At 45.5% G+C, this 17,328-nt stretch overlaps 1 protein-coding gene across 7 annotated transcripts in view; it reads right to left on the bottom strand.

Annotated features, from left to right (window-relative positions):
• Positions 1–1,878: 1,878 nt before the first annotated feature.
• Positions 1,879–17,328, bottom strand: part of VPS13B (vacuolar protein sorting 13 homolog B) — a 773,631-nt gene continuing 758,181 nt past the window's right edge. For all 7 annotated transcript variants that reach the window (XM_057735654.1, XM_057735658.1, XM_057735653.1 and 4 more), the window contains 5 exons: positions 17,043–17,213; positions 10,367–10,543; positions 7,990–8,092; positions 7,244–7,493; positions 1,879–3,579 (listed from right to left, as the gene is read on the bottom strand). In XM_057735654.1, the coding sequence (XP_057591637.1) occupies positions 3,331–3,579; positions 7,244–7,493; positions 7,990–8,092; positions 10,367–10,543; positions 17,043–17,213 (950 nt within the window). In that variant the 3' untranslated portion in view covers positions 1,879–3,330. The remainder of the gene's footprint in view (positions 3,580–7,243; positions 7,494–7,989; positions 8,093–10,366; positions 10,544–17,042; positions 17,214–17,328) is intronic.

The following is a 17,328-nucleotide window of genomic DNA, read 5'->3' as shown; positions in this document are numbered from 1 at the left end:
TACCCCCAGTGTGAGTTTGATGTGACAAGGGGAATGTGAATCTTTTTTTTTTTCAGGCAGACTGTTCCTGAAGGAGCATTCCAACTGCCATATGTATGTATGTGTGAGAGTGTGTGTGTGATCTTTCCCAAGACCCGGCGTATGGGGGGGAGACCTGCTGTATTAGACTCAGATCAGTTTTCTAAAAGATTCAGGGACAATTTTGAATGTAAATAACTTTTGCCTAATATTAGATTCAATTCTATTACATTCCATTTCTATAGTTGTTTATATTAAGGAAGTATCTGAGTCACTTGCATCAAGTACATGCATCAAGTAGCCACAGTTTAATATATATAATAGAGATACATGCATCAAGTAGCCACAGTTTAATATATATAATACATAATAGTAGAAAAACAACTTTATTCCTAATGATTGGTAAGGAATTGTGACTTTCATATCATGGACTATTATGTCCATTAGAATTGGTAATCACAAAGCAACAGAAATTAATAAAATAGAAAACTAAGAATGTATTTTGTAAAAAGGGTGATCCATGTTAAATAAAAAGTGCACAGAAAGAAGGGCCGAAGGGTAAAAAGATCAAGAAAATATTAGTGGTTTTGTGTGGAATCTTAACATTGCCATTTTCTTGTACCTTTGAAATTTTCAAAAGTGCCACACTAGGTATGCATTTCATAATCAGATGTTAACAGGCTGATTTTTTTTAATATATTTTTTTACCTTTTACTTACAAGAAGTTGATTGTTTAAAAAACAGTTAAGAAAAAGAGGAACAAATTTGGAGATAGGAATAGAAATGTTTAGAACAGATGGGCTGCTGGTTTTTAAGAACAGTATGGGTATGAGAAGGGGAATGGAGTGGGGTGGACTCAAAGAAAAAAAGCAGAATTTGGTAAATGAAAGCAAGAAACCCCAGAGTAAGGTGTGAATGCCCCAAATGGAAAAGAGGCTGGTCAGGGAGGTTAGGGAGCATAGGAGAGAATGGACCTGGAGCCCAGACAGCCTGAACTGGGCTGCTCCTGGGCAAAGGATGAGTGATCAAAGTGTGGGCTACACTGGTAGCCGTAGACCTCAGGGGATCTCTAGGGTGGTGAGATATTAAGAGAATGATTGTCATTAACTTTGCCACTCTGTTTTTCTTCACAGAACTTCTTTGGGTTGAGTTCCATGGAAGTTTGTCACTTACCTGTGTTCCTGAACTATGAAACTATGAACTATGAATATCTGGGCTAAGGAATAGTTTCTCTTGATAAATAAATGATTAAAAAATACTGTGGACAGTAAGTCTTTGCTCAGTTACTCTTGCCGATACGAAAAGTTCAGGGTACTTGCATTAGAATTGGTAGGGGATTTTTAACTATTTGTGGATCTTATAAAGGTAGCTTGATGTCAATATTCCTTAAATTTTTCATTGTTTTAGGACATTTTTGATTCCTCTCACATTTTGTCCATTTCACTGAGATACTGCCTGGGCCATGGGTTTAAGGGGTCTAGGAACCGAGACTGTCTTTCCAATAAAATGTCTTTGGACTTCATTGTCACTGGATTGCCCTACTGGATCGCCCTACTGGATCCAACCACTGGACAGATGTGAGTAGCTAATTGAAATTTAAGGTTCTTTACTCAGTATTACGTTATTGAAGATCTGTGTGTATGTACAATATGGAATACATACACATCTAGTCCAGAAAAAGCTGTGTTATTTAATTGGAATTGAGATTGAGTAATGTGCTAATTTAGAGTGTGGTAACATTTTTCAGAGGCGGTCTTAGGACCTTTCTCCCCTTTAATATATTTTTGTTGTGATCAAAGTGATACTACAGAGAGCTTTAAGAATTAAGTACATTTTAGTCAAAGCTAATTTTATCACCAGTTTTATTACATTAGCAAAAATTCTTTTTCACTCATGCAAAATTCTTGAGTTCCAGTAATGTAAACTGTAATAAACCCAGGTATCAGTGAAAATCTGCATTTTAAGAACCTACATTTATGTGTGATCAGTAATTCAAGGACTCCTTTTATTTTAAACAATTTCATATAACAATTCTTAAAGTAGTATGCAAAATTACCATAAAAGATACAAGACTTAATACATATTTACAATTTTAAAAATAGTTACTCTTGAGGTTGACAGAACTGTCACTTTCCTAAATGCGTATGATACAGCAAAGTAATGGTGGAACCATTTTTTCATATTCAGCCTGAATTGTCCATTAACAGCAAATAACTATGCAGTGACCTCTTATGCCCAATAACATGTGAGGCTTAAGTTAAAGAAAGTTAAAGTGGGCATTTGAAATTGAATTGTCTTAGCATCGGACAATTATAGGTATCAGGTTGGAGGCCCAAGTTTGGATATAATGAGTAAAAATTTGTTTTAATTGGAGTATCACATATTTACTGAATATTAAAGGTGGTACCTGTGACCCAGGATCTTCAGCCAAATCCATCTTTAAATACAAAATAATATCAGATGCTGGGAATGTCTTTATGCTTGATCAATGCCAACTCAGCAAAATAAACTATTGTTAAGGTTAATGTTGGGGTTCTTGACTCTGCCAGTGCATCAGGGTGCGTTGCGTCCTTCCACAAGAGAATCCAGTGTGGCAGTTCCCCAGTAGTGTTTTGCTAATGGAACTAAAGAAACTCACCTGAGCACCCTGGGTCTGTTTTTATCAGCATACACAGAAGATTCTCTAAGCTTGCCTAGTAAAATATACTAGAAAAACATTTTTTTTCCAAAATGTACCTGAACAGTCATCAGAATGTTTTGTAAATTTCAGTAAAAGTTTAGGAATGTACATGGTAGCTTTTTTCACTTAAAGAAATAGCATCACATTTAAGTAACAAAATTAACAAGTTAAACAATAAGATCCTAAGCGTTTAATTTCATTTAAAGAATCTTAAACCTCTGCAGACTAGCATATTAGGCAAAGATGATGTCTCAGCCTAAAAAGAGATGCAGCTGGGGATGAAGTTTTAATGTTTCCAAGGCCTGACCACGTTTTGTGTTAGAACAGAGTTAACAGGTCCTATAGTCAAAACTTTATCAAACAGAGCAAAAAAGAATGTATTTTCTATATGTGATAAGATTAATAATAGGATTCTGTTCATTGTCCCCAAATGGGAAAGGAATAGGTTTTTTAATCACTCAATTTTAAAGTATCTTAGTTTTAGGAAAAAGAACCTGAATTAGTTTTAGAAGGGGCTAGAAAATTACTGTAACTATAGAACAGTGGTTTTGTCCACATTAAATATTAGAACTCATTAGGTTTCTTTTTCAAAAATAAATCGCACAAGTAGGAATCAACACCTCAGAGGGGACTCATGGGAACCCCTTCCTCAGGGCTTTATTTTTCACCATGGTAAATTTACTAACAAAGACTTGGGCAAAGTGTGGATCAACCGTATAATGGTATGTTTTCACAGTGGAGGGAAGAGGTCCCACAGCCACCACAGGGCATGGTGTCTGCATGGAAGAGTAGCTGGAGGCCAGGTGACAAGATGTCTTTGTGATGTAGTCCACAAGTCTGTTATACTGTTGCTCTGACAGTCTCTCCCGAACTCCATCCACCTGGGATCCAAAAAGAAAGATATTTTAGTTGCCAAACCTTCATAAGGAGACTTCCATAACAAAATTATTCCTTCTCTTGCCTTCATACATTGGATGGTGTGCCTTTGAGGTTATCTAATAAAGCCACTGAATAAGCATTTGGTGTTGTGTAAAAACTTCCATGTTGGAAGTTGACGATTTGGGAATATTTTACTCATTAACTCTGAAAACATCTGTCACTGCTCTTTACTAGCCTAGTCCAGGAACAAAGGAGAAAAGTGTCTTTCCTCTGCTTGAATCTAATCAACATTAAACCCTGAGATAAAAGCTCTGTTTACTTGTCTCCACAAACGTCTCCAGACAGAACCTCTTTACCTCTTTCAAACCAGTGGCTTTGGACAGAGCATTAAAAAAACAAATACCTTTTGAACTGTAACATTTTCTGCTTTTATAAATACTAGGATATAAAGCCAGAGAAAATAAAAAAAACTGGGCAGAGGAAGGGGAAATTTTTATGGAAAAGAGGGAGGATGCAAAGTACATTTATGGTTCATAAAAGTCTGGCTCATCTTCAGTGGAACCCAAATAGGAGAACTGAGATATACTACCTAAGTTCTTAAGAGATTTTCTGAGAAAGTACCCATCAAAGGCAAGTGCAGCTATAAATTCCTCCCATCCTGAAATTCTGTAGCTATCTACTGTGTAAATCAAGTGGAGTGGGAAGTTTCCAATGTAAGCCACTGATCTGTGGGAATCAGGTAGCCACTGACCTTTCAGTGGTCTTTACCTACCAAATGTTGGGAAGACCGCTCTGGAAGAATTCTAAACATTTTAATGATGGCTTTTTAGTTCTTGAAATAGTAGTAAAGAATTTATATATATCTTTGTAGGGCACAGAGACAGTGCAGCCAAGAGTGTCTTAAAAGCTGTAGAAAGCCAGTGGGATGGTAGAGAGGTCTGCCTGCCAGAGAAATAAGTAGGGCATCCATTAGAGTTTAGTCTCATATTTTTAAGCTTGGGAAAGAAAGGCCCCCAAAGATTCACTGACAGATGAAAGCTGTGCACCACCAGGCGAAAGCCAGAGCTCTGATGATATCATTTGATGGGGTCAGGATTCAGCTGGAAAGCTTTGAATACACAAGAGTCTTAATTGCTCCTCCTGAACAGCAGCACAGGAAAGCCCGTGTTGTGAAAGGAACATGGCCAAGGAATAAATTGACCTGACTCATTTTGAGCCTCTCATAAGGGATTTCAATAATGTGCCAGGCATATTAAGTAATTATTACCCTAAAAATGGCTTCATTTAACTAAGAAAAGCAAATGCGGATTTAAAAAAAATCTATCCTGCCATATTTGAATATATCAAATGATGTCATCTACAAATTAATTCCTTCCAAAATTCAAAGGAGCTGTGTTTCCTAGCACCTAGAGCAAAATCCCAGAAAAGCCATTTCATGTAAAGATTTTAAAATAGTGTTCTTTAGTTTTCACTAGAAGACTGGGTAGCCTTCCCAGCCCAGCTCTACATCTGTGGATGAGGTTGGGCATGGCACTGAGGTTGGGGTTTGGACACAGGATTAATGGGGCGGTTACTTTTTGTTTGTTAATAAGCAGTCGGGGGTAGAGGTAAAGGGAACAGGTAGTGAGAAAGTGCAGTTTGGAGGCTAAAGGCATGCTGGGTATCTACTGGTTTGCCCAGTGCCAGGTGTCGCTATGTAAGCTCAATAGCTAGCCTGTGTATTCCTGCTTTTGGTCCTCTGTTCCTGCCTCTGTTTCAGCCACCCCTTCACCCCGACCCTGTTATCCCTGAACACCAGTGGGAAACGAGTGATGAGCATGATATCCAAGAGTGTCAGTGCTTCTGCCTCTAACTCAGTGATCCAACTTCTAGGAGTGGTGACTCCACCTGTCATCTCAGTAACCCCCAGAGAAACAGGTCTGTTCCCTTCCAGCTATAGTTCCCCACAGTGCCCTCCTCAAGCAGAAAAGCCGAAGAGAAGGATCACAGTTGAAGACAGTTTAACAGAAAAACATGATTCTCTAGTCTCAATAGTTTAAGATCTGAAATATTTCCCAAGCAGCTAAGGAATAACGATGGTCACAGATACTCCTCAGGGCTTTGGAAGCTTCTCGTTAAGGACCAAGGACTTGAAGATAATGATACTATCTCCTGCCAAGGCCTGTAGCCAGATCACTGCTGCTTTATTGTCAACTGGATCAGAAGATTTTGGCAGATCTAATAAAAGCCTGGACATCTGACCTCTGTTTATTCCCAGAAAGTCATCAACTCGAACCAGCAATGTAGTCTTAGTGCCAAGCCTCAGCTTAAAGCCTGACTGATTATGATCCAAGAAACTAGAGAAATCTCAGAGTTGTTGTGGTTGGCTGCCTTCCATCTTCTCAGATAAATTTACCCAAACAGTGGTGTGAGGGAGACACAGGCTCCCATACCAGGAAGAAAATAATGAAAGAAGGAATCTGGCAGGACCTGCAGGTTTGCTGTCCTTTCCTGGGGCTACTCAGATCCTAAGTTAGGACCAGCAGGCTCCACCCTGCCTCTTATCCATCCCCATCTAGCTGTGTGGGAAAAGATGTCTGTTTCCGAGGTCCACTCTCAGGGCCCCATGGGTCAGGCAATCAGCAGGGAGGCGGGGCAGAGCAGTTTTCCAGTGGGTGTACCTGCTCACCCTGGGCTGGACTGCAGGAAGCTGGTGCTCACCTGACCCTTGACACTCAGAATGCCACGCTGGAACATCCATTCTACATCAACTTATGTGTGGCCAGGAGCTAGCAGCCAGCACATCTCAGGAGCTGTATGGCCAGGGAGCTGCCCCAAGAGCCTGAGCAGCATCCCCAGAAGGTACCTTGTGGAACTTAGGGGATGGGAAACTATTCTATGGGAAAGGGTACGCAGGGCCACACAGAATATAGAGCAGGGTGTGTAACAAAGGGAGATCAACTCTATGATGGGTGATGCCTCAGAGGGCCAGGAGAGGGAGGGAGGGAGGGAGTTGCGGGAGGGAGGGGATGTGGGGATATATGTATAAATATAGCTGATTCACTTTGGTGTACCGCAAAAGCTGGTACAAGAGTGTAAAGCAATTATATTCCAATAAAGAGCTTAAAAAAAAAAAGAGAATATAGAGCAGGGGATGGCACAGAGTTATCAACAAAATTTTGACCCTGAACTCTTAAGGAGTTGGGAATGAGGGAGGGGAGTGGGTCAGGCCTCCTGGTTTGTAATCTTGCAAAGGTCGGGCCTACTGCTTGTGCCTTGTTTCACTCATGATGCCCCTCACTTCTATGGTGGTCCTCTCCTGTCCCTGCTAAAGTGACCTGCTGCAGTCACCCCCAGGCCACGTGCAGATTTGGGCCTGCTCTGTGGAGTTCAGACCATGAGAACGGCTTTGTGGCGTATTTGCATTGAAGTGCTGCCTCGGTCCTGGCCCTTCTTGTTCAGACCTGCCTGTTTTGGAGCTACAGCCCCACAACAACCAACCTTCTTCAATTCCTATGGTGGCTTAGCCCCAGCTGTACGTCCAAGAGCCTCCTTGCTGACCACATCCCTTCCCCTCCGGCACACACTGCAGAGGCTGCTGGTTCATAAATGCCTGGTACCTGTGGTCACCCTGTGTCTCAACTTTGCCGGCAGCTAACCCTGGTCAACCTGTTTTCTGAAATGTACCTCTACATCACAGGCCACTCTTGGCTGCTTGAGCTGCACGATGAGCAGGTTGCTTTGCTTGCTGTCCTGTGCACAGTCGATCTCCGTGACAGGGAAGGCCTGCTGCTGGGTGTCCTCGCTGACACTCACCACGAAGAGCACTTCTGATGTCAGCAGCAAGCACCCTTCGTGCTCCTGGCCCGAACCCCTCACCAGGACCACATCCAGGGCCATGTGGACTTCTGGTCTGCCCAGAGACTGAAGCATTTTCCTGTTTTAAAGGAGAAAAGTGAGGCCAAAGCCAGCTTTGAAAAGATGGTCACCTGTCAGGGCTCACTATTTGTACCAAGGCAAAGGCCCTCCCCAATCTGATTATTAATTTCAGCTTGAAATGTAATTGTCACTTTAATTCTGATTCTGGTCAACAGAACCTAGCTCCTCCTGGAGACAAAGGTACCCCGTGGCTTTGGAAATTCCTTTTCTCCCATTAGAAATGTCACCCCTAATTAGAACACTGGCTCCATAGAGAATCTCAGGCCCTCTTGCAGGCCCGGGCACCTCTGCCCATGTGTATCCTCCCCTGAGTGGGACGTGTGGGGCAGTGGTGTCCTGCTGCCAGCCCAGATCTGTGGACAGCAGCCCTTCCCCCCAAACAGCTGCTCCTCTTGGGCTCCCCTGGAAGTGTGGCCCATCAGCTTGAGCGCAAGCCAGGCCCTGTTAACATACAGTGCACATGTACAGTTGAACAAGCGCCTAGATAATTTTACCAGACGTATTTGACGTGGCTATTTGGAGCCTGGTCAGCATGCAGATCACTTGGCTGAAAGCGCTGTTTGGGAAGCTGAGAAAGTCCAGCTCCATGTAAAATACCTGTGGTAAGAGAAGTAAGGGAGTTTTACTGGATGTTTTCTGGAGAACAGTTTCATGCTACAGTGATGTCATCTGCTTAGAGCTGTCCATAAAATGCTACAGATCCAAAATGATGTCACATCTTTGGAAGCAAGTATATAGATAATCATTAAACACTGCAGTGCTCTTAACCCTGATGATCTTATATTAGCTGCAAACTGAAATGTGAATGAGCTACAGTCCAAGCATAGACTGGCAATTAGAGGAAACGTAATGCCCCTGGGAGTAGTCAGTCCTGAGCAATAGCTTACACACCATTTACAATTTATGTGATACAAAAGTCAAGATTGTTAGTTGACTTCCTTGCTTAATATTACAATACTTCTGTATCTGTGCTATAGCTGGTCAAAAAACACAACACACACAGAGATGCACACAAAGGCACATGGTTTGCCTAGATACAGTATTTAAGTGACTTAATCCAGCTGTTAAACACAAATCCATATACATTTATGAGCGCTCTTGGGGCCTCTGGTTTATTACCCGCTCTCCCTGGTGCCAGCACCAAATGAGGGCACCAGCAGCAGCCGTGTAGTCCTCCAGAGACTCCCCAGAACCTAAGATGGTACAGCATGCGTGCTTTCTGAGGGCCTGTAAATGTTTATAAACGAGGCACAGTCATTAGACTAAGAGTTAGTGGTTTATAAAACCTTCAGTGCTGTAATAAAAGTTTTACAAGAATGATGGAAACCAACGAGGCCATGTGAAGCTCTGTTCTGAGATGCTCTTACATAAGGGAGAGTTCCTCAGCCTTGGGAAACGCACACTGAGGGACAATGGCATTTTCAAGACCAGAGGAATTTATGAAGTATAAGTTGACTTTACCTCACTGCTGTCTACAGCAAAAGGAATACTGTTTTTATTAATGTGTAAGTCTTTGATAAGGGAGCATTTAACTTTGTCCATTTATAAGTTGCAGCAGTTCTTTTTGTCAGTTTCCCTGTGAGTGAAAATGTCATTCACAGAAGGAGAGAGAAACAGAACTTGAGGGGGAGAAGGTGAGGGGAAGAGTGGAGGAACACAGGGTCCTGTCTGTGTGGTCTCTTAAAGGAGCCTCTTCAGATGGTTGCCTGAGTGTGGGCATCCGTCTCCCGCTCTCTTCCTTTCAGACACAGGTTTTATGCCCTAATCTGGCTGCCTCTTGTCAAATCTAGTGAGGCCCAGGAGGCTGCAGTCAAATGTACCTGCAGACTTAACGGCCAGATGCAGATACAGATACAAAGCTCCCCCCTCGTAGTCTGTGGTGCCTGCCAGCCAGCTGCTTCATGACCAAAATGATGACCCCAATTTTAGGTAAAAAGCTAACAATTCCAGGGTCCCTGTCGGTCCAGTGGTTAGGACTCCGTGCTTTCCCTGCCAAGGGCGCGTGTTCAATCAGGGAACTAAGACTGTGCAAGATGCGTGGCCTGGCTGAAAGATGAAGAAAAGATAACAATTCCAGTTCCCTGTTTATGTCAAGTCACTTTAATGCTCTGCCAAGAACGCTGAAAATTAGCACAGGAGGAGGCGCTTCCTCTCCCATGCAGCCACTGCTCCTGCGCGCGTATGCGTGTGGGGAGAGGCCCGCACCATCCTCGCGTGGTGCTTCCACGAGCCCAAGTCCTCTGCACCTGTCTGCTCGGGGAAGGGCTTTCAGTGGCAGATGATGTGCCTTTGCTGACGTTGGCCAGGAGACTGGGCCTGGCTGCAGCAGCAGCACAGTTGCTGGTGAGAAAGCCGTGTCTGATGCCAGGCTGCACAGGCAAGTGTGCACGCACCCGCCGACACAGGCACGCTCCTCTCTCACTTTCCAAATACCTCCGCACTGTCTTCTAAAGATATCTTCCTGCTTTAGAACCCATTTTTTTTTGTTTCAAATTGCTCACCAGAAAAAGTAAGTCTACTATCTGCTTCAATATATTGGACACATTGCCCTCAACCTCTAACTGGTTACTTTTCATTAAAGTCTGTTTTATTAAATGACTGTAAAAAGATCCTGTGACATATATATACTGAAATTACGAATTGATTTCTTGGCTTTATAATTTTATGATCATAATTTATTATTAGTAGTCCAAGTCTACTTGTGTAAATAAGCATAAGGGGGTGAGAAAAAGGACTATTTATTTATAGATTTATCTATTTTTATTTTTCACTCCTTTGTCACGTGAGGGGCTAGATGACCTTAGGGAAACCTTGGTATAATAAGGCAAATTAATCGGTGATGTCTGAGTTGGCCAGTTCTCCACAACTCACCGTAGCCAGTCTGTGACACGAGCTCAGCAGCCCCTCCGATGGGCTTCGTGAACACCCCCATGATTCCTTTCCCCACGCCGGAGATAACACCCTTAGCCTTGTGTCCTGCCGAAGCGTGAGCCTCAGATGTTTTCTGGAAGTTCTGCATTGGCTGATCCACTATACCAGCAATTGCACCTGAAAAACAACAAAAGGCCCGGGTAAGGAATGAGGCATAAAGTCCTGAGAAAGTGAAAACCTTCAATCTGGAACACAATTTTGTTTGGATTGAAAATGAGACCCCACCCTCATTATAAAGCTCTTTACTATGCATTTATTTACCACTTATCTAAGTACACTGAGGCTGTCTTACACATTTCTGATCTTCATCAAAACACAATGTTCAGACTGGGTTTGGCCCAACACAGTCAGGATCTTTAGAATTTAATAAACATGCCAGACCATTTCCAAGTGACACCCGCACACCTTTCTCCAGAAATCAGGCAACACAGTTTAGGGCAAAGAGCTAACCATTCCTTAAGAGGAGAGTGAGCTTAATACATTTTCACTGAATCAAGAAGATGAAAAAACTGAGAAGGGCTAACTCTTTTCCTTGTTCCCTCTTTTAGTAAGAATAAGAGCAATTATTTAATAGTGAAGTAACGTTAACATTAATAATTATATAAAAGTGATTGTTGATATAGTTATTATTTCTATTATAGCGAATCTTGTTTTGAGTGCTTACTATGTGCTAAGAGCTTACTTGTAGGAGATCATTAATTCTCACAATCCCAGGGAGTCAGGCATTGCTTTTACCCTCAGTTCCTAGACAAGGCCACTGAGGCACAGGGAGGTTAAGGAGTTTTTCCCAAGGTCACACAGCTGTCCCACGCTTGAGCCAGGATTTCAGTCTAGGGAGTCGGAGTCACAGCCTTGCTCTTAACCACCAAGCTATTCACTGATCCTGTTTATAAAACAAGCTCTTTCCTTTGCCAGTCTTGGAAAAATTTCCTTTTCTCTCACTTCAGCTGAGGTTTGGCCACTTACTCTTCACTTGAGAACAGCTACAAACCCTGCGCTCACAGCTCTTTGCTCTGCTAACAGCTTTCCCACGGGGCAGCCAGGCCATGCACGAAGCTGGAGGGCAAATGCGTCAGCTTCTGTGGGTCCCCTCCTCCTTGCTCCTCTTACTCTGAGGGATCAGGGTTAAGTTCGAGTAAAGGCCCCAACAGTCCAGATTTTTTGCCATGACAGAGTGAAGGGTTCCCTAGCCCAGTAAGAGGTAAAAATTTCATTACAATTCTTGACAGAATTCTCTGTTTTCAACTCAAACCTGCTAGGATTAATGAAAATGCAGCCTCCTGGTAGAAATTTTAGTACATGTCAAATCCCATTATTCCAAATGCCACTAATTCAAAGTCTCCTGGGTAAAGGGAGATTTCCAAGTCTCAGTTAACGACCTGCTAATTTCAAGTAATATTCCGTTGAACAAAATCCAGTAAAATGAAAGGCCAGTTCCTTTGGGTCAGTTGTAAAGGAAACATTCTTCAGGGATTCCACTCCTCTAAATTTAGACAGAGCCATTTAAGTTTCTATATAGATTAAGAATGACCTGAGGCGACAGGTCTGTTTCCCAGCCTAGACCACCGCTTCCCAAACCTCTGAAAGAAATGATATGGGAAGCAGAGGAAGCTGCTCACAGCTGGCCTGGGCCACTCTGGCTATCAGGGACCAAGGGATGGCTGTCTCGGCGCCCCCCAAGACACCCAGTCTTGGTGCTGGGGCTGAGAGCTCACCTCGTGTTTTCAGTCTGAGGAATCCGATGAGGTCAGAAGTCAGGGCAGCTGGGAAGTATTAATGGAACCGGCTGCACTGGGAGAGGCTAGAACCCTGGGGTCTTCTCCTCAAATCATTTCATAGCAGACAGTTCAAAGTGAACAGCATCAAATCAAAGAATACAGCCCTTGCGATTTAACTTCCTGATTTCTTTGAAAGATGCCCATGCTTAAGAGTAGAAAAGGTGGGGTAAATAATTACAAATTCGCCAACAAATTATTGCCTGTATTTCTGGTAGAAATGTCTTTTCTGAAGTGTAGATTTCCATTAAGACTATTAAAATTGAGTTGGGGGGCAGGGGAAAATCTCCCATTTTCCTTTACTGTGCCAGGCCTGACCAGCACAAGGAACATAGAGCCATGCTTATCCACACAGGGCTCTAACTTGGATCTGCCTAAGTGCAAACAGGTATCACAGTGAAATTCCCCTTTGATCTTCCACTTTCTCCAGCCACCGGCCACGATAAAGGCTTGGTTACCAGGGCTTTGACAGATAAACTCTGCAGGCAGCCCTCAAAGTGGAAAGCCTGAACCCCGTGACAAGGTGTTAGGTTCTAAGAGGTAGAGAAGGAGCTGCAGGAGCACATGCCCTGGGCCAGTACCAGGTCCCAGGTGGAAGGCTGGCCTGTCACACACACCGACACCTCACTGGGCCCCAGGTGGGTGGGAGACTGACAGCCCCAGCCCACATCTGCAGGCGAGCCTAAGAGACAGCTCTCTCAGGGCTTCAGAGGGCTCTCTCAGTAAGCGTAATCCAGCTAAATCCCACAACTGGTAAATTATTTACTGCCGTATATGCCTACTCTGCTCTGAGGCTTAGGTAGTGGAAATTGATCCCAAAACTTGTCCGCTGGCATCGGGCCCACAGGGAGGGCGTCCACATGGAGCTGGTTGTGATGTGACGAAGTAAGGCAGGGAGGGAAGGGGTGCTTCCACGGACCCTTCATGTGCCGGGTAGGGCAGAAGCCGGATGTGCTTCCTTTCCTCTTTTGTTTTTTTTTGGCCGCGCTGCGCAGCATGTGGGATCTTAATTCCTTGACCAGGGATTGAACCCGTGCCCCTGCAGTGGAGGCTTGGAGTCCTAGCCACGGGACCGCCAGGAAAGTCCCAGGTGTGCTTCCTTTCCTACCCTTCGCTGGAAGAGGAAGGCTTGCTCTGTGAAGCAAGGGAACTAAAAGGCCCTCCCTCACCTCTTCTGTGACTTGCTCCCCAGCCTTAGGCAAGACGCACTGGGTTACTACCTAGGAACGTTCTGCCTATGTGGCTCTTCTGGTGCTGCCCCATCACATGCTGTGATTTCATTTTGGAGATATATATATATATATATATATATATTTTTAATCACAATAGCGGAGGCACAAGCCTGGGCTGGGACACCACTCCACAGCTCACTGTTCCGGGGCAAACGAGCCCCACAGAGCGCACTTAGCATCCTGGCTTGAGGCTTGCTTGTTTTGACCACAACAGATCAGCAAGCTGAGAAAGAAGCACGTCTGTTATTCCCCAATTCCCTTCTAACTGAAAAGCAGGGTGCTGATGGCTGAAGGCAGCATCAGAGGGACTGCGTGTAAGCGCATTCTCGGTGCCCAGCTCTTCACTCACTCACTTGGGAAAGGAAACCGTCCAGACTCACCTGGTGGAGGCCTATATGGTTGGGATTCCGAACGGCATCCCGAGAGCGGCCATGAAGACAGGGTGCTGGGAAATCCAGCAACGCTTCATAAGTCAGGCACAGGGCACAGAAGCGAGTTCTGACATCCTGCCTTTGGTATTCAAGAGAGAGAAGTCCGTTCTGGGAGGGAACGTGCAGTGTGACTGCGACACAGAGCTCACACCCTCTCTCAGTAGGCTTCGGGGTGTAGCAGAAAGCGGGGGCATCTGGGGAACAGCTCTGGCAAACGCGGGCAAGCCTGATGCCACTCTGCAGGCTAAAAAGAGTTTTTCCAAAAGCCACTGCTTTCTGAAAATGGTTGTGGACATCCTCCAGGAGCCTCAGCGGCATCTCTCTGCAGACCAACACTTCCTCGCTGACCCGGGGCGATGGGGCTGGGCAGGGCAGCTAAAGATGTCCTTTGATTTTTCAAGTGCCTCATAACACTCCACAGTGTCCCCACGAGGGTCGAGCAGAGTCGAGAAGGCCCACCGAGCCCATAAACATTTGGGGGAAATGTGTTTTTCCTACCCTGGAACTTTCAATTGTTCAGTCTCCCCACATCCTGATTGTTTCCAGGCTTGGAGCCCTCCAGGGTGGGTGACATGTGGAAAGACCCAGGCTCTTGTCCTGCCTGGAGGTTTGACCTGGGCACATCACTTAACCTCATCCATGCCTAGGTTTGAAGATCAAATAAGACGACACATGTGAAAGTACTTTGACAACCCGGAAGTGTTATTTAAATATATTTTTAATGACCAGGTCATTCATGTTTATGTCTTATAAAGGAAGAAACTGAGGAACTAGCATTTTGATTTCACTAAGCATGGCTTTCAAACTACTATAGGATAATAGCTTTAACTTCATTTGGGCACTTACTGGCATTTGGCAGTTTTATACACCATTTCTGGGGATGGATTAAATGGTGACAAATCTATACTTTCCCAGGTGAGGGGACTTGGTTGGTCCTACTCTCCCCTTTCTTCTTCCTGCCACACATCAAGGACCAGACGTTTTGAGATGCCCCAGTGATTATGTGGGATACAGAGAGTTCTTGAACCCCTCCAGGAAAGGAAGCTGCTTGGGCCAACCTTAGTCTGAGAAGCACAGAAATGGACACATTGCTCAGGGTGTGCTGCTGGCAGTGGAGCTCCTGGGGGCCCAGGGTCAGGGCCGTGCTGGCAGGTGCCATCACTATTCCCTGGGGAGGGATTTACATCACCCTCAGAACTCCTAGGCTTGGGGAAATTACCTGAGATTCTGAAAGACCCCATGAGCCTACTGCAGTTTCCACAGACAGGCTAAATGATTCCCTCATATGGATGAGTATGTACAAAACATGATGACTATAGCAAAGTTCAAAGGTTTATGATTTTCTACCCTGGTTAATAACAGGAGCCATGCTCAAAAGGGTGACATCACAAAGGCAGATTCATGGCTCCCCACATAACTGACTTCTACCACCAGGCACAGTTTTATACAGAGGAAAGTGGGTAGTGGATGTGGACTACTCTGGGTGGGACGAGAACAGATTAGTCAGGATGGAAACAGCCACGTGCCAGCCAGCTCAGGTCTCTCCTGTTGAGCACCTCCATCCAAGAAGATCTTGGACAGCAGGACGGAAGCTCTCCTGCCTAGAGCAGAGGGCATGTAAGGCCACTTAGCAGAAAGAGGTCCCACAGTTCCCAAACAATGACTTCAGGCCTCCAAGATAACCTCACTGCCATTTCCTGTGGTTAGAGCAACTAAACCCACTGGACTAAAACTAAAGCAAAAATGCTCCTGCCACTGTTCAGATGTCTCTCTTTGCTGGGACACTCTCTGAAAGCAGCCAACTCATATAGCTCCTTCTGCTACCATAATATAGTCAAAGTGCTGCTTAGCAAACATGGATCCTATGCCTGGCACAACCAACCATCATTACTTCCAACAATGAGAGAGTAATTTTCAGCCCCGATTTACAAAAGAGAACCTCTGAGGTCACAAAGAAAGGACCTGGACACCCGAGCCTGGGGCCTGCCGGCTCTTGAGGACTGTGGCCACCCCCCACACCCCTCCACTTTCCCCAGAGCAGCCACACTGCCTGCGGGGCTGCTCCTCAACTAGCTGCTCCACCCCAGGTCCCCATTCCCACACGTTATCACATGACCGTGCCCCACACCACTGCAGTTTAGGACGTAAATAATTTCTAGTAACTTAACCTGAAGGTGTAACGTCTTACTACTTCCTCTCAGAGCCTCAGCTGGCCGCGCCAGGAGTGGAGCGGTTGTGTACAGAACTGCAGCCAGGAGAGAGGACAAATCTTTTCAAGCTCATCTTTTCTGAACTTTGCTCTCCCTGCTTTGGGCCACTTTGATCTCTGTGAGATGCACACTCATTCAGATGCTGGGCAGGCAGGCTGCCAAGCAATACAGTTTTAAATTCCTTTGCAAACAAATAAACAAAAGATACCCTTGAAAATCCTGCTCTGCAACATTTCAGCTCTGAAGCTTCCTTTTTATAGATTTTTCCACAGCAACTTATTTTTCAAACATGTGTAATATTTGGAAATACCCACAGCAATCTTCACCTCTAACTATACCATCTGGCTGCTTGACAAATGGCAATTACTCGGAATCAGGCAGCTCTGGCACTCTTAAAAAAGAAAAAGGAAAAGTGGGCTCTTCACTGAAGTTTACATGACATTTGCACGTTGCTCAAGTGCTTCCCAAACAAAAGCAGGCGTTTGCAGTATCTGTGGCAGGGAGGCAGCGAGCGCTTCAGGAGGTTTGCCTGTTACTCCCTTCAGCAAGCATGCAGCTGTGGGCTGCCGTCCTTGTGTTGACACCCCGCGCGCGGGACCCTACGGAGTGAATGATGTCTTACGGAAGCCACGAGGAGGCAGAGAGGAGGAAGCAGAGAGGCATCTCCCACTAGAGGCAAGGGAAGGCGGGGAACGCGACTGGTGCGGAGCAGTGCGCAGCCAGGTCCCGGGACGGCTCTGCGCAGCCGCACCAGGGCTCTGGAGACTCGGGGGGTTCCAGAGCCCCCTGACATCAGGGTAGGAACCAGAACGCGTGCCTCTTCCCCTCTGAGCCTCAGCTTCTCTGCTGAGGAAAGTTCACAACCACCCCCGGTCCCAAGCTCGGGCACCCGGGCCCTGGCAGAGCCGGGTGCACATGCCGAGCCCCGCTTCCTCTTTGCCCTGTCCCCATCCCTGGCGGCCTCTTACCGAGCAGGCTGATGCCCAGCCGGGACAGGCCCTGCCGGAGCCCCTCGCCCAGGCTCTCCGGGAGCTGCCGCCGCCACTCCTCCTGCCGGTTGTAGTGCTCCTCGTCCAGCGAGAGGCGGTCCATGTTCCGGGCCAGGCTCGTGGCCAGGTTGGTGATGGAGGTGAGGGTACCTGAGGGCACAAGAGCACGTGGGTTGGTCTCCTGGTTCCAAAGATGGTGGTTCCTAGGGGAGTGGTCCCTGGAGCGGGGGTCGGGGGGTGGAAGCACATCTGCCTTCTGACTCGC

The sequence above is a fragment of the Hippopotamus amphibius genome, chromosome 5 (assembly GCF_030028045.1).
Source record: "Hippopotamus amphibius kiboko isolate mHipAmp2 chromosome 5, mHipAmp2.hap2, whole genome shotgun sequence".
In the NCBI taxonomy this organism is placed as follows: domain Eukaryota; kingdom Metazoa; phylum Chordata; class Mammalia; order Artiodactyla; family Hippopotamidae; genus Hippopotamus; species Hippopotamus amphibius.
This window is presented reverse-complemented; position numbering and strand designations above follow the sequence as displayed.